General features: G+C 39.7%; 1 protein-coding gene across 4 annotated transcripts in view; it reads left to right on the top strand.

The window, feature by feature from the left end:
• MPPED2 (metallophosphoesterase domain containing 2) overlaps window positions 1–18,335 on the top strand; it is a 186,512-nt gene that overhangs the window by 31,165 nt on the left and 137,012 nt on the right. For all 4 annotated transcript variants that reach the window (XM_053562054.1, XM_053562056.1, XM_053562055.1 and 1 more), the window contains exon 3: window positions 17,923–18,104. In XM_053562054.1, coding sequence (XP_053418029.1) covers window positions 17,923–18,104 — 182 coding nt within the window. The remainder of the gene's footprint in view (window positions 1–17,922; window positions 18,105–18,335) is intronic.

The following is an 18,335-nucleotide window of genomic DNA, read 5'->3' on the forward strand; positions in this document are numbered from 1 at the left end:
TTTAAGATACGAGTCTAGCCTTAAAGGAACAGGGCAAGGACAAGTGGCTTGTGGTCCCTAGAACTGTGGCAGGATATCAAGGCTTAGCAACAGGAAGGGGACAGAGGCCCATTTGCTAGAACTGAAGTGAAAGGCAAGCAGAGCTTGCCCCTGAGCTGCTCGAGGGCTGAAATCTGGATTTTAACTGTGATGTACAGTCAGGACCAGTGCAGAAGCCTGGCCTTGGACTGAGCTGAGTAGTCGGCCTAAAGCTTGCGGGGCTCTGGGGAAGGGTCTGCCGTGAGGGCAGAGAACGGTGGAGGGGGAGTTCCCAAAGTGCCCATGGGACTCTAAACTGGGCAAGCTGCCTTTAGACAAACCAACAAGTCTAGAAAGTGGGGAGTGCATTTTTTTCTTCCTAGTTCTTAGTTTGCTTCATGAAGTCAACAAAAGGAAGCAGTAGTCCTAATTTCTTAATCTCTAAGTCCTTAACCTTATGTTTATGATTATTCATACTCATAAATTGTTTGTGCAATCAGACTCCCTGACAGCTTCCTCTTTTCTTACTGCTGACAGTCACATGCAATCCTTACATCTCTGTGCCAGAGATGAGCTTGGAGTTATAGATACCCTCTCTGTGGGAGGCCTGGATCAAAATTCAGGCCCAGCTCTTCTGGGCCCATTGTCTTCCATTAGGCCATCCTGACTTTCACCTTGAAGCAAGTTGTTCCTGTTTCTCAATCTTGTTTTAACAGGAACAATGAAGACTCAAAATTCTGGCCATGGTGCCTAGAAAGTCACAAGGGCTGTCTTCTCTTTGCCTAACCTTTGACTACTTAAAACTCCCTGGTTGTTTGTTTGAACTATGGGAAACGCAAATGAAACTCAGGAGTTGTTCCTTACAACCACACCACCATTCCTAAATTGAAGGGCGTGGCATTGATTTGGTATCTTAAGATGATATACATATATGAGCATGGAGGTATTGAAAGGGCCTCCGTAATTGTGATTTCTGACCGCGGTGTCACATTCTGTGACTATAAGCAAGATTTACTTATTTTTTTCTACCTAACCCTTGCCCTTCTGCTTTTTTTTCCTTTAAAGAAAATATAAAAAATATGATACATCACTTCAAAAGTAGGTTTTATGATGTACTTGGCAGCAAATAGTGTTGAGTGGTGATGGAACAGTGATTTTTGGAAATAAACAGAGTAGAGGAAGAGGAGAAAAGAATTCCTGTCTGTGCCCTGCGTTTGCCTTGGAACACAGGCTGCAAAGGTGGGAGGTGTTTGTGCTCTTCCCTGTGCTCACTGTGGGTGGCCGGGCCTGTCGAGAACATTATTTTATTTATCATGGAGGAGTTGCTATAATTGTTGACCAGAACCACTGGCATTTGGGGGTCATACATCACTGGACTCACCGTCTGTTGGCATTTGAGGAGTAGGACCCATGGTGTTCCTTACCTGTGGTAAGTTATGGAGAGCTGGTTTCCAAAACGGTCCCAGTTCATGACCACGGGCAGGCCCCATTGTTAAGGCTGTGCGTCTAGAAATCTTGTCTGGGCTTGACAGCTTAAAAGCCTTTTGGGGGAGCTCAGCAGTGGGAACCGGTTAAGAAAATTATGACAAAGCTAGCCCAGGAAATATCCTGGATCCAGTGAAAACATTTACAAAGAGTCCGCAGTAACACTGAAAATGCTGACGTTATAATGGTTTAAGTGGAGGGAGAAAAAAAAAAAAAAAAAGAAACCAGAATATAACATTTTGAATGCAGAATGATTCCAATTATATTTTCAAACTGCATAACAGTAAGATGAAATGGAAAAATACCAAAATGTTACTAGTAGCTATCTCTGGGAAGCAGAATTATAGGTTCATTTTTCTTTGCTTTTTATATACATATACTTAATTTTACTAAAGTTAATCATCCCTAACTTTAGTAAGCATATATTATACATCTAGGGGAAAAAAGCATTTTTCACAATAAAAATGGAACTTCTTGTACTTGGGGGAATTCTCCTTTGTGGATCAGGCAAATTATTTTGTCCCTTGCCATTCTGGTTTCTCAGGTGACTCTTGTTTGACTGACTTAACTCATTACATTGCATAAAATAACACGTATTTGATGACATCCAGAAAATGTCAGTTTTCATAGTACCAGGTGAATCATAATTTTATAAGATGGAGTTGACTTACGAGTTATAAAATGGTATGTATTTTTCCAGGTAGGGTATAGTGTAACTTTACTATCTGCTTATAAGAGACCTGTGTTTGGAACACTTCATCAAGGAGAGTATTCAAGTTTTGTCAACTTAGTGAAGTTCAAGTTTTGTCAACTTAGTGAAAATAGGACAATCCTGAGAAACATCGCGGAGACAAATAACAACAAAACAACTTCAAGACTCATTGGTCCTTCACACCACACTCCATGAATTCTCATTACTTCCTCACAATATCCTCATGAAGTGCTTTAACCCTAATGTAAACTTAAGAAAACTGAAGGGTGAGGTTTGGTAACTTGCTCCTATTCCAGAGGTGGTTACTTTGTGTATTTGGGATTAAAATCCATGCTGTTTGTCTCCAGAAGTCACTATGGCTCATAAAGTTTTCTGGGGAGTCTAGTAAATTTCATGCAGGAATTTTTATTAAACCATCTGTTTTTCTTTTAAATGAGACGGAAGGCAATAATATTTGGACCAGTAAAAACACCTGACAAAAGATAGCACTTTCTAGTTTTTAGAGTGTTTTTTGATTTTGACTAGGACAAAATGAACAAAAACTAGAATCTCACACGTTTATTAGGTATTAAAAAGTAATTTATTTGAAATCTGGAGAAAACTTGTATTTTTTTCTAGTTAGTGTTAGATTTGCATGGAAAAAAGTCTAGGCAGTTTCCAGGTTACTGACATCTGGCTTATATACAACTCATACTGACAGGTACAACTCACACTTACAAACAGAGGTTGTTACAGGTAATAGGTAAATGTACCTGCTCCAACTTATATACAGATTCAACTTAAGCACAAAACTATGGAACTTCCTTGTTCGTAACCTGGGGACTGCCTGTGTTGGACTGGGAGGCAGTAGTGTTTAACAGTGAGTAAGCTGAGTCGTCAAACAGACTCCCCTTGTAATTTGAGGCTTCACCATTTATAGCACCTCTGACTATGGGGATATTATTTAATGTCCTAAACCCAGTATTCTCATCTGTAAAATGGGATTAATAACACCTCCCTTTCAGGGTTCTTCTAAGAAATAGATGAGGCAATGTTCATAAAATGCTTGGCACAGTGCCTAAGGCATTGTGATAGCATTCATTGGTGGTAGCGATTATTTTTATTACTGGGAGTTGGGAAGCGTGGTGTCTGAATCCAGAATCCAGTTCTGCTGCTAATGTAAGCCATAAGCAAGCCACTCAGACTTTCTGGATCATAGACTCCAGTGGGAAGATTAAGTGTAGTAAGTGTCTTCTTTTTTTTTTTTTTTTTAACCAATAAGATGAAGATGAATTGAAATTATATGAGAGGTAGCTTTTTGAAAAAGTACGAAGGGTCCTACCTATGACCATGACGGATGTAAGGGAACGATAGCAGGCAGGCCAGGGCCCATGTTAACTTTCCTTGACTTTAAATTATAATGGGCTTTCCAACTAAAGTCTAGTTTGCATAGAACAAGTGGAGTAAAGTATGCTTAATTCACTGTAAGAAAAAGCTTTAACTCAGAAACCTAGCAGGGCTATTCACACATTTGGCTGATTTGTGGGCTCTGGTGAAGAAAGGACTGACCCTGAACTGGACCTGGCAGGAGATCCTATTGCATTTTTTCCCAGACTGTGCCTTCTGGTTTGGGGGGTGGGGGTGCCCCCTTGCCACACCTGGCTGAGGTTTCCCCTTTTACGCACGAGTGAAAAGAGAATGGGTATAGCCCACTTCTTCACCCCTGAAGGCTGTGGAAACGTCAAACGTGGATGTGTGTGAGCTCAGCCATACCTCTCAGGCCACAGACTTGTAAAAATTATCTTCCTCCTAAATTACTAACTGGCGCTCAACAAAATCAAAATTCCTGCCTATTCTCTGATCCTCTCTGCAGGACCATAATAGGAGTGCTGACTGGTCCTGGGTCCGGTAGCAAACATTTAAGAAGTAAGGCAAACAAAAAGAAATTGTATTCTAGTCCCCTACAGAACTTACAGAAATGGATTAAAGATTCTCAATGCATTTTCCAGTACCATGATATGCTACAACAAGGATAGGAAGCGGGGCGGATGTGTTGTTGGGGATCGTAAATCTTTCCAGTGACTATTTCCCAGGCCACCCTAGATTCCTGCAAGAATAGTGTTGCCTCCACAAAACTGCTCCAACCCTGGGCGGTGCCTGTGGCTCAAAGGAGTAGGGCCCATATACCAGAGGTGGTGGGTTCAAACTTGGCCCTGGCCAAAAACTGCTCCAACCCTGATGCTGATTGCTTTCCTGCTATAGGCATTTGAGGACATTACCCATTAAAATATTCCATCATTAGCAGTGTCTTGAAAGGAAATCTCAAGGCTTGATAGGGGCTACCATCTTTTCATTTTCATAATTGTTTTAAAAGAGCAATTGATATGGGAGTGGGAAGAGAGGCTGAATTGAACTTAACACATCCTGTTGGCCACTCCTCCCTAAAAGATGATTTAAAAACAGGCAGCAAGCCAGAGAATTTTCAAGGCTAACTTTCTCACGTGGAAGAGAAAAATTATTGCAATGCCCTTTAGCTAAGTACACTCACTTCAGCCTTTATGGATGGCAGCAGTCACGTGCTCACCTCCTCACAGGGAAGAGAGCTTGAAGAAACAATCAGGAGGCAGAACCTCCTGAGGTTGGAGCTGGGATGATCTCTGATTGCAGGGCACAGGGAGTTCCTGCAAGGCTGTATGTGTGCGTGTGTAAAGGAGAAGGCGTCTTGAGGAAATCATCTTCCTGCCAAAAGCCAGAGTTAACCCCCTTTTTATCGTATCCATCATTGCTATAGCAGACACAGCTGATGTTCCTGGGTCTTAGACCTGTCTGTTTTGCAGAACTTGTACATAAACACAGTGGGCCCGCTGCAGTTTAGCATTCACGTGAGTGGATACAGGAGTAAAAGGAGCAAACAGAATTAGGCAAACATAGTAGATGAAGACTTTCTAGTAAACTTTTAGCTCATATTGACACAGAACTCAGAATAATCTGAAGTGTATTCTTCTATCCAAAGTATTCAAGAAAGTGACTGATTTGAAATAGTGCAGGGGGAATTTTGATGTGAACCATCATAAAACCAATAACATGTAGAGATGACGTATAACCAAGTAGAGAAAGAAAGCAGATCTATTCAGGATAAGAAGAGTGTAATTGGATTTGTGTGTTATTTCCTGTGTGTGCAGGGATGAATGTGGGCATCCATTGAATGCAAGCTGGTAAGGTATGTTGTATAAAGTTGGATCTGTATAAAATGCGGTTTGCATTTTGGGCTCAGTCATTCCTGGCTGATACTTTTTTGTTGTTTATAAAGTTTGGAATAAAAGAACCATTTTTCCTGAAGAGTATCTGAACCAGTGAGTAGTCATAATTGTAGTAATGAAGATTTGGTGAAAATTGGTATCTGGATACTGCCTCCCTCCTTGGCCTTAGTAATCCTGTACAACTGTGAAATGAGAGGTACAAGTTTTAACAAACTTGGAAGAATCCAGATCACCTTGCAGATGCAACGTCCACCTGAGAATTTCCTTCTTTGTAAATTTGGCACTATGACTCACCTTCCCTGACTCTTTCACACCTTTCACTCTTCCTGTCCCTCTTTTTTAGATATAAATTCTGGTCCTTTTATATTGAATGACATTACTCTGGTCCTCTGCTTGGTGAACTGACCTTTCAAAACCCAGGTAAAATACAACCTCTTTTGTAAAGACCTCCTTGTCTCCAAATGGAACTAATTCCTTTCACAGGTGTTTCTCATAGAAGGATCTCAGTAATGACGTCTGTGCACTTGATATGCGAGGGGGTCCTTTGCAAGAAATAGTTACAGTTACTTAATCTTTGTCTGAATCAATCTTATGAGGCAGGTGCTATTATAACCTCAGTTGACAGATGAGGTAAGTGAGGCTTAGAGAGGTTTCCTGACTTGTCCTGGGTCTCACCCCTGGGCAGTGACAGAGCCATGGTCTAAGCCCAGGTCTTGTTGGTCCTTTAAGTTCCCTGAAGTGACCTCTTAATCATTTTGTTCTTTCTCAATCTCCCTTTCCCCAACAGGCACTTATACTTTGTGCCCATATTAATTATAGTTTAGTATGTGTACCCTCCAAAATGAAAATGTGAAGTTCAAGATGGTAAAAATGGCATCTTGGTAACCTCTATAAAAGAATAATTATTAAAATCTTGACTCTCATACAGCTATAAAGGCAGCACTTGTCAAAAATGTAACTCATGGGCAGCCCCTGTGGCTCAAAGGAGTAGGGTGCCGGCCCAATATACCAGAGGTGGCAGGTTCAAACCCAGCTCTGGCCAAAAACTGCAAAAAAAAAAAAATATATATATATATATATGTGTGTGTGTGTGTGTGTAACTCATGACTGAATGAGCGAACTGAGACAGTTGTTAAAATAGGTTTGTAGAACTATGAGTTTATGTGGCATAAAACAGTGTTGAAATGGATTTAAAAATGCATGCCAAACTGGAGAGGGAGTCAGCTAACCCTCCATTGGACAGAATTTATTTGCATCTATGCACGAGAATTATTTGCATTACTTCAGTTATCTACAAGTTACAAAGTTGTAAAGTAGCCCAAAGACTAAGGCATAAGTCCCTAAGGGATCAGATAATCCCTGAATCCCTGCAGGTTCCAGCATTGCATTAAAAGGATGCCTGTTACAAAGCCTTAAATTTTTACCTATACCTCTGAGAAATAGTATTGTAAAACAAAGAGCATAGGCTCATGGTTTAGACAGGCCAGGGTCCAAATACAAACTCCCAAGCTTATTGTGTGACCTTAAGTAAAGATTGGAGAATAGCACAAAAAAGTACACACACATCCTATACATACACAACTGTCACACAGAGATTTTTAGAGGATTGAAGGTAATAATATAGGAAAAGTCCCAGACACATAGTAGATAACTGCTAGATATTAGGTATTGTCAATAGTAATAACACAGATATCGAAGCTTCTAACATAAGATAGTAGGACTTCTGTAAGTTCAACACCCAAGGGACTGTAACAAATTAGTCAACATATGGAGGTGGTCAACATAAGAAATGAGATCTGCTGTAATGATACATACATTTGGTACATGTCCAGTCTATGAAAATCAGGAGATGTTCAATGTAGGAAGGTGGTCAGTATGAAGGTTACCATAGTTGTTTAGGAAATATTTGTTGAGTGACTAAATCAGGAGTGGAAAAATGTTTTCCTGTTAAAGGAGTTCTGAACACACCAACCCAAAATATACCACTTCAGTGTATTGTTTATTTTGAACTGAAGGCACTTAAAAAATAACTAGTGCACAGCATGGTAGATGGTATTCCTCTTTGTTATTGTTTAAAGTATGCTGACCACTGGAATTACAATCAGACCTAAGTTTGATTCTTTTCTCAACCATATGCTATCTGAGTGATCTTCAGAAAGTCACCTATCATAACTATAACTTGGATATGCCATCCTATGATAATCATGGGGAAATGTAAACTAATAATATTATACTAAGGTGGTAAGTATTCATTTCCGGAGAAGGAAGAAATCAAGTCTTCCATGGGTTCTTCATTTGTGTGGAAACCATATAATTTTATGACTGAAGAAAATCAGTGGACCAGCCCTTTCATCAGGGAATAAAGATAAAGGGCAAATATTGTTACAGAATAGTCCCCAGAATAACAGATGTTAAGTCTAAAAATTATTGTGTTGGATTAATTTTGAAAGTTTATTAAATGTTGACATCATGTTAAGTGGTCTCACAGATAAGCATTTGTTTTGAAACTCACTTAAATGATGTATCTTTGTAGTAAAAAATGGTCTTTTTGTCTTAGACATGGCTCATTCTTTGAAATTAAGTCCATCAACTGAATCCAAAATTGGGAAAAAACAATACAGATCATTAAAACCCAACTAAGATGGCCACACTTTAAAGAAGGCCCATTAGCTATGCAAATATGAAGTTACCTATACTGGTGATAAGGACAATTAACTAAACAATGAAGCTTATTAACAACTACTTGTGAGACATTAAGCCTTGGAAAACTTGGCTTTGATGAGTTAGAAAGGTAGGGAAGAATTTATTCTCATTTGGGCAGAATTTTCATACAAAAACTTTTTTTCTAATCAGAGCAAACACTCTTTGTAAATTCCACTCCCAGCCTTTCCTACCACTGGTATTAAAAAAAAAAAAAATGCTGTGTTTTCATGGCTCTTAAGTTCTTCCTACTGGAGTGAGCTAGGTGAAGACATGTTTGAGAAGGGCCAGTGAAATGATTCATACTTTGTTCTTAGAGTTGTAATTACTGATTTTAAGACTGTGTGCCCCATTTTAGGACAGAATCTGCCCTTAGATCTGTGTATGTTATGTAAGAGAAGGTGTACAAGCTGGATGATTAAAGCAGCCAGCCACTGAGCAGTCACACTGGGGAAGTGCCATCTGCTAGCCCTGTGCCTTTGCCATATTGCTTAATCTCAATTTCAGTTTCCTGGTGTGTCAAATAGGGAAAAGACAGGGCCTACCTGTTGTAAGGATTAAATGAAAATGATCCATGTAAAGTGCTTTGCGCAGTACCTGGCTTCTAAGTGAAAACTGCTGCTATTGCTCATCAATCATTACCATTATGATTGTTTACATCCAAAAAATTCTGTTAGTTGCCCAAAATATTGAATAAAGAAGTACAAGTTGGAGATACAGGAAGCTTAAGAGTATAGAATGTTGTAGTTAATTTTCAGCTACTTCTCCAGTCCTTCTTTACAGTGTACATTTACCTGGTTATGATGATGGTTTGTGCTTATGATATCATCAATTTTCTACTGACTTTCTTTCATATTCTCTCCTTTTATTTCCTTTTTGACTGGGTTGTGTCTTTATCATCATATGCTTAGAATATTTTGCAGTCAATTCTCAGACAACTTTTCTTCCATTGTCCTCCAGTTCTGAGACTTCAGCTCCTCTAAAATCCAGCTTTCATTGTGGTCCTCTGTGCCTCTTAAGGGGAAGGGGGAGGAAGATGTTCCCTCTGGTTTCCAACTGTGGCTTAGGCCCCATAATCCAGATCTCCGAGGTTCTTCCCCTAACCCCACCAGCCTTTCACATCTTCTACTGCTTGTTGTCCCAGTAGTCTGCTTCCGGCATATCTACTCACCATTTCCTAAACATGCTAAGTGCTTTCACACCACTCTCACTGGTCCTTGGACAGCCCTTTTTTTCTTCTTGATCTTTTAAACACAAGTCAAACCCCAGCTATAGGCTTCTCTCATGTTTCCTCTTCTTCCCCTAAAAGTGCCAATCCTTTGTTCCGTGTCCACCACAGCATTACCAGTCCTTCTTCCCAGCCCACGGGCAGTGCCTGATAGTTTCTCCTTTACCCCACACTCCCTCAGACATTCTTTTCTTTTTTTATTAAATCATAAAGAGGTAGATCATGTATACATTGATGCATTTGGGGTACAATGTGCTGATTTCATATACAATTTGGAATGCTTACATCATAGTGGTTATTATATCCCTCACCTCATTTACTTAATTATTGCGTTAAGACATTTATACTTTATACTTAATAGATCCAACATGTACCCTGGCAATATGAGCCATAGGTGTGATCCCACCATTCACCCTCACTCCATCTGGCCTTCCCCCTTCCCTCGTATCCTCCCTTCACAGACATTCTTAATACAACACTTTGCATGTTGTTTCATAAATTACCTATTTGCATATCACACAGATCATCTTCTGTTAACACTATCAGTGCCTCATACAAGGTCCTTCATACAGCAAATGCTTGTGAAATGACTAAATGACGCAGCAGTTACCAGATGTGCCAGTAAGCATTTGCTGACCAGTGATTTGACAGATCAACTGCAGAATCCTTGAGGGAACCACTCTTATTACTTCTTTGTCTTCCCAGCACCTACTTTGAGACCTGGCACACAGGTAGATGCTTTAGAAACGGTTGTTGACCACCTGCGTGACCAACTGAGTGTGTGGCATTATGGGCATTGAGTACAGTGTCACTTTTTTTTCTTAAATCCAAAGCCAGTATCCTGAATTTTAAGCCAATTAATGTGATTGTTATGTTAAAAGACACACACAAAAAATGAACCCTTTATAGTTCATCTCCAATGGATTATTTATGACCTGAGAATATGCCATCCTGAGAGGCTTCCCTGGCTGCCATGGTCATTAACCTGATGGGTATGAAAACACCTTGAGTGGCACTGGGAGAAGGACCAGAAATTCATATTGCCTGCAGTGCTCAAAGAATGAAATTGTTACCACTTAACATTCATTGAATGTCTGCACTGTACTTTTGTACTAGGAAAAAATAGAGGAGAAACACTCTGTGCAGTGGGCTTTGTTAGCTATAATTAGTTGGTGAGAGAACAGTGTTGATACAGCAATTCAGCAGTTAAAGGAAAGCAGTGCCTTCGGTACAAATGTGAATATATTTATACATCTGGTTCTGTTATGCTTACTGTGTTTCATCACACCATTACTGTTCTGGGGCGTGATGGCTCAAGTTGGAGAATTTCACCAGCTCGTAGTTTAAAAAAATAAAAATAAGAAAAATCCCATTTCTGAAGTGCCTTAGTTAAATCACGTATTTTAAAAATGTATGTTCTGTGGTAATAACTGGAATTCTGGCTTCTTTGTTCCCTTTTGCATTAGATATACCTAGCTACGCCTTTTCTACAGTCCTGTATCGCAGTTTCAAGCCTCTTTATGTAGAATCCTGCTCTTCTGATTATGTGTGGATGGATCTGGATTGCATGTATCTTTGGATTGTCTTGGGAAACAGAAAATAAAATTGCAAAGAGAAAGAACATATTTGGAGCAACTTCCAAATTATTTCTCAAGTCTTCCACTAGTGACTAGTGGTGCATAAGCTGTGTGGCTAATCGTAGAAACTTGGGATGGTTTGGTCCTGCCTCTGTTTTCACACTTGGGGAACTGACCCTAGAATAGGGGATATAACTTGCTTAGGGCCACGCAGCTGATTGAGCACGAAGCTCCTGGACTCTACCACCAGGGTGTTTGTAATGAGACTTGCCTGTCACTAGAGCAGTCTCACTGAAGAGACCTGTATTTGGCAACACGTTTCATTTGCACATGTGACTTGACATCCCTGAGAATGAGGAACTCTTTTATTTTTACCAATTTTCTACAAATAAAACTTTCGTATTGCCCACTTGCCAATGAACTGTGATATGCAGTTTTTTCGAGTTCAGGAGATGACTGGCTGACTTACATGAGGGTGAAGGGATCAACCTGGGGAGCACTGAGATGTGGATGTTTTTCGGCAACGAATTACAATAATTTTGAGTAGTCTTTCTAGATATTGATGGCTCCCAGAGTTTAGGTGATTGATTTGTTGAAAAAATATATATGTATTTATATATATAATATAAACATAAAATATAAATATATATTTATATTTAAAATATAAATATATATTTTAAATATATAAATATATATAATATAAATATAAAATATAAATATATGTATTTATATTTAAAATATAGATATATATTTTTTGAGACAGAGTCTCACTCTGTCACCCTGGATAGAGTGCCATAGTGTTATCATAGCTCACAACAACCTCAAACCCTTGGGCTCAAGTAATCCTCTTGTCTCAGCCTCCCTAGTAACTGGGATTCCAGGCACTTGCCACACTCAGCTAGTTTTTCTACTTTTAATACAGACAGGGTCTTCACTCTTGCTCAGGCTGAGCTCAATTTCTGAGCTAAAGCAATTCACCTGCCTCAGTGGTCCAAAGTGCTAAGATCACAGGCACGAGCCACTGTGCCTAGCTCGTTTTATAATTTTTTAAATTACTCTTATTTTCCCAGTGCAGGTCTATTTTTGCGTCCAAAAGTAATTGGGTGGGAAGAGAAGTGAATTGGACGTTAGGAAACCTGAGTTCTAGTTCTGGTTCAGAATCTTCATGGTAAAATGAATCATTTTAAACCTAGCCAAAGTGCAAAATTATGTATCATTAGCATTAGCCAAGGTACTTTAGAGTGGACAGACCTTAAACAAAACTTTAATACTTGGTGTTGATTTTAATGTGTAGTTGAAAAATAAAGCCATCATATCGGATTGATGACTTCACAGGTGATATCGTTCAGGGAAAAACTAAAAAAAATTGTGTCAAAACTGTAGGATAAAAATTAAGTCCCAGTATAAGCGAACAAGGTAAACACCATGAAGATGATACTCATAAAAGTGAAACACAGGATTAGACAATCTGTAAGGTTCTTTTTGATTCTGCTGATGTGAGCCTGGCATTAATTTATTCATTGTCATGCTGGCAGGTTTCACATGTGTCTTTACCAGACAATATGTCCAGGTTGGATGGTGTTGCATCGAAAATATAATTGTAGCTTTCACACTGTCTACATTTTCCGGGTGAAAATGAAAGCTTTCGTGGTAGACCAGAAAACTTTTTAGAGAGAAAGTTAGCGGAATGCATCAGCACAACATCAGAGTCTTAAAGTGGAACGGGAGATGCTCAACTCGTCAAAATCCGTTCACATCCTCTGTGGGGGTAAAGCTGTGTTCTCATACTGAATGATAGGCTAAGTGTGTACACAAGGGTTTACTGCACACATGGTGTAAAGAAGAAATCCATGTCACAACAAACCTCGGGACACCAGCTTTTCTGAAGATGTGTCAATGAGGCTTATAACACTATATGCATTTGTTACTAGAAAAAAAATAAATAACAGGTATGGCCAGAAGAGGACTCCATAATGGAAACAATAATATTATCATATTATTTTTTGTGGGTAAAAAAATCCCTAAAGTGTCAAGACTGAATAAAAGAGAAAGCTTTATTTGCTGAATATGCAATGAGTTATGCAAACATTGGAGGATCAAGCTTGATGAATAAGTTTTGAGGCTTTGGCACAAAACTCGGAGAGTTAATTAGAAAATGATTTTAGATGATAGCTCAGGCCTCCTCTAGAAAAATCCAAGAGTTTGTTCAATGCTAATACTAGTCCATGGCCTGGCCTAGTATTTGACTTTGCTAAACAGCTCCTTGGTGTATGGATTCACAGGGAGCAGGATTTCGGACACTACAAATGGAGGGGTTCTGTGCGACCCAGGTGTGGCTAGGAGAAGATGGTGTAGATTCTGAAGGGATGAGACATCCTAGGCTGCAAGGAAAAGTTGAAGAAACCCGCTGCTGGGCTGGAGGAGAGATGACCTTAGGATATTAAAATAGATATTTCCAACTAGTTGAAGAACTGTCGAATGGAAAAGGGACTGGATTCTTATTTTGCCATTTCAGAGTGCAGGACTAGGATTAAGAAGGAGTGACAGAAAGGAAACAGACGTTAAACGCTGCAGATTGCGGGCCCAGGGCCGTCCTCCAGGTGGTGTATGTAATTGCTTTTAATTCTCACAAAGTCTCTGAGGGGCAGCTGTTACCTCCTTGCACCTCGATGTAGTAGAAGGAGCAATGGGGGTTGGAGAAAGTAAATGATACTGTCACTACGAATGGTGGTAAAAACACTATTACTACTAGTAAAAAGCAGCCACATTTATTGTCTACTGTGTGTCTGACACTGTCCTCCATGTTTTGAGAGTGTTATCCTTTTGCATTTTCACAACAACCTTAGCAGATAGATACTATTTTTATATCCATTTTGCTGAAGAGGGAACCAAGGCACAGTGGTTGAGCCACTTGCTCAGTTAGTGCCCTGTGTTGATAAATGTGAAGCAAGGCAGCTTGGCTCTGTCGCCAGACCACTTTCACCTTTACATTATTCTGCTTCTCTGTTTTCAGAGTACTTGACAAGTCTTATCCTCATAGCAACAAGGCAAATTAGGCATTATTATTTCCATTTTACAGATGAGAAAAAATGAAGCTCAAAGGAATTAAAGAAGTTGCCCAAAGCGAGTGACTGAGCCAACATTGTTACTCAGTCTTCAGGCTTCAGGCCAAAGTCTTTGGACCATGCTCTGCTTTCTCCTGGGTGCAGAATCTGGAACAGAAACTTCCTAACAAGTAGAGCGATCACAAACCAGAATGGGTTACCCAGGAGGATGAGAGGGGAGCTTAGGAGCTCCCCTTCTGTGAAACCTTGGAATGAAAATTTACATCAGCTAGGCAGGTGAGGGGAAAAGGGTATTTAAGTGTCACATATTTGAACCAGATTGCCCCATAAGGTTTTGTCCTGCTCTGAGATTTTCCGATGCTATGTTTTCTTCTCATCTTCCCATGTCATCTTGTTTTCCCCTGGGTGTCTCAAATGTATGTGCAAATCTCACTCTGATATTTGAATCTGGCTCTGGGGTTTAGATTGCCTGGGTAAGATACTCACTTGCAAGGATATTTGACATTATGCCTTGGGGGAAATGTTAGGTCATTTGAGAAGTCAGCAGCATAAACTGTAAGTGGTAAGGTCGTAAACTAAGGAGGAAAGTAAAGTGTGAGGGTCTTTGCTCGAGGTGAGCAGGTAGATCTTCTGATGGTTTTGAGGATCTCCCTTGGACATACTGTCACAGAGAAAATATTTGTCTTGACTTTTCTTTTCTAGGTGTTTAGCAAATGCCCAGTTTGGGAGTAGTAGCTTCCCTAGGGGTGTCTCAGCTTTAATTATCTCCGCTGCAACTTACCCACTCCACCAGAGTCTTGTTTTCAACCCTGAACGTCTGTGGGTAGAAATGGCTTCCTGCCTATGATCCCCAGGTGATGTTTGTTGTACTGTAACTAGTTCTGAGTGCTTCACTCTCTTGTCTTTTGAAATCACCTCTTGCTTTGTACTTTGTCCTCTGGATAACAAAGGACCTCCTGGACGCTGGGTCAGGGGATCTATACAAATTCTTCATTTGAATCTTTATACTTTCCATGGCCCCTAGGCCTGTACCTTGAATTGATCTTCCTTGGGCTTCCCAAATGTGTGCTAATGGTTTCCCTTTGATGATATCATGTTGGAGGTGTTGGTGGGCAAGCCTGCTCTGCTTGTTTTGCTGTGGACTTTGAACTCAACTCTGGTTTCAGCTCAAAGCTGAGATTTGCCTTCCTGTCCTCTCTCTATTTCTGTTCCTTGGCCTTTCTTTGTTAATTCTGCTAGGCATGTAAATATTTCTCTGGAGGAGGTAGGAGGGTGGGAAAGAAGTTGGAAATGATTTAGAAATTGGCTGCTGTTCCGCATAGTCTCAGAAGGTTTATTGTCCAATATGGAGCTAAGATGGGAAACAAATCGTGTATATCACGTGATGACTGGCTGCTCTAACCTATTTGTAACAAGGGGGTTACATCTGTGCTATTTTCTATTTAATAAACTCAAAATGATGACTCTGATGTCCCTTTTATAAATTGGGATAGACTCCTAAAGGATTTGATACAGAGTCTGTGTCTATAGAATGTAGCTGAGTTACGGAAAGAGAGACATGGGGCTGTGTCTGTGCGTCACTATTAGGATGAAAGCTGGGAAGTAAAGAAATACTAGACAGATAGGTAGATAAATATTGAATTTATTTGTATATTTAGAGGTCCAGTGGTTTATTTATTAAATTCTCATTCAAATGTTGGTGGATTAAATATAAGTGTGAACAGTCCCAGTGTAGTGAGTATTAATATCTTAACTTTTGGCATAGCAATGTTGCCTATCACTTTTGAGAGTGACACTGTCATCTGTAGTAGGAATTAGTCCTTCATTCTCTGGGAAAACTACTTATAGAAGACAGGAGATGTTAATAAGATTGGAACCACTAAGACTGAGTGTGATCAAATTTTGGTGATGGAAAGGAAGACATCAAACATATTTATATATGTATATAAAACATGGATATAATCAAGAGGGTTTCCAGGCTACTGATGAGATCATAACCTTTTTAACAGGAAAAATCCATTAATTTTTTGGCAGAAGTTAAACTTTCTTTGGGGGCTTCCAATTAGACCTCCTGTGTTCCTTCTTCCTTGTCATCTGCTTTTCTCTCCTCTTCCTCTCCTTTCTTTCTTTTCTGACGTAGATAAAAGAAAACAAAAAGGTTAGTTATCAAAGAAATATGAGACTGTCTGAGACTATCATGTTGCATATTCATGTCTTTATTTCCTTCACTGAAATTGTCATTGTTAAAACAGGTATTTTCTTAAAAAAAAAAAAGGAGGGGCTGGATGGGGTGGCTCATGCCTGTAATTCTTGCCCTCTGGGAGGCCAAGGTGAGTGGATTGCCTGACATCGCAGGTTCAAGACCAGCCTGAGCAAGAGTGAGAACTAGTCTCTAAAAATAGCCAGGCATTTTGACGGGGGGCCTGTAGTCCTAGCTATTTGGGAGGCTGAGGCAGGAGAATGGCTTAAGGCCAAGAGTTTGAGGTTGCTGTGAGCTAAAGACACCCCAGCACTCTACTGAGGGCAACATAGTGAGAAAAAAAAATAAAGGAAAAAGAAAAAAATAAAGCCTGTCGAGGCAACATGTTTAGGAAATCTTGCATTGAGCTTTCAGTGTGTTCTCCACTGTATGTTAACTATCCAGGGTGGGGCTATCATATGAAATATTGTTCCTTACTTAACATTTCACATTCCGATCTGTGCCTTGCTCGTTTGTTTCTTTCGTGACCTTCTCTTTGCATTTTTAACTGCTTCTTTTTTTACTCATGATCCAAAAATTGAGTGCACATTTCTACAGAGAAATTAAAAGAAGTTGTAGAGTTAATATAGTTAAAGCATCTTTAACTCTGCCACAACCCCTTAAATAATTAAAACTGTATGCTTGAAGAGTCAGATTTGCATTTCTTTACCAAGTTTATGTAGTATACTTTGTTACACTCGATTAAACGAGAATGTTCTGTTTCATTTTCTTTGCTTCGGGTTGATCATTTTGCTTTTTCATTCTTATGCCCTGGTGTAATTTCACAGTGCTTAGGTCTCTAAAACGATACATATATTAATGCATATGTAGATATACACATGGCCATTACAAGGCTTACTCTTTGTACTGAATAGAAGTTTGCCCAAGGCATTTGCCCTTTCTCAGTAAGTGACCTAAGCTGTAACTGGGACTGCAGATAATTCATGGTAAAAATGAGTTTGACAGAGTTCTTATAACAACTGATACATACATACATATATATACACACACACACTATATATATATTTGTGTGTGTATACACAGATACATATACGCACACACAAATATATATATATATTTATTTGAAGCCATATCATTTTGGCATCATTTTCCCTCCATACAATTTGATTTGTGAATCTCTTAGCAAAAAAAGGAAGCTACAGGTGTTGAATGGTGGTGGAAAAGAAATTAAATACAGGTGCTGTCTCTCCATATCTGAGTTGGCAGAGCATGTGCAGACTGTTCCCTGTAAATTAGTTCATTGCTTAAGTTATGCATGTTTAAGAAGGAATAAATTAGTTATCCATTTCCTAATGAGTAGTGGGATCAATTGGAGCATGATGAGAGAGAAATACATAATTTTACTTCCCCAGTTGGGGTTCAACATCCCTAAACTTTAGCATTAATCACTCCATCAGCTTCCTGGGCTATTTCAGTTCAACATGTGAAGGTATTCTTTCCTTTTAATTTTCCTCCCAGGTAAGTAAGTCCTTTTGAATTTGCCCAATGGGGTTGTAGATGGGTGATGCAGTACCCTTTCCTTCCCAGCTACCCTTTGTTTGGGTGAGTTCACGGCTAACAGTTGATGTGTATGTGTGATGACAATTGCGAGGGTTCTGGTGTGTTTAACTGTTATGGGATCTGTTATGTCTACTTTAGGGTCGACCCCATCCCATATGACACTCCAAAGCCGGCGGGCCACACGCGGTTTGTCTGCGTCTCAGACACGCACTCCAGAACAGATGGTATCCAGATGCCTTATGGGGACATCCTTCTCCACACAGGCGACTTCACCGAGCTGGGACTGCCCTCAGAGGTTAAGAAGTTTAATGACTGGTTAGGTAAGGAATGATTGCGTTCTGGCGGCCCCAATTAACCTTTCCTGTCCGAGTGTCACTCACTACGTCCTAATTGAATTAGAGCACTTGGAAGCCAGCTCAGCCATTTCTCGTATGATATGCGGTGGTGTCTAGCTTTAATCCAATTCTGTTAATTAAAGATGAATTTTTAGATATTTAATTTTACTGTGCATCCTTTCAGTGTCTGGCCTTGGTGGCTCTGGGGCAAAGGGA

The sequence above is a fragment of the Nycticebus coucang genome, chromosome 14 (assembly GCF_027406575.1).
Source record: "Nycticebus coucang isolate mNycCou1 chromosome 14, mNycCou1.pri, whole genome shotgun sequence".
Lineage (NCBI taxonomy): Eukaryota > Metazoa > Chordata > Mammalia > Primates > Lorisidae > Nycticebus > Nycticebus coucang.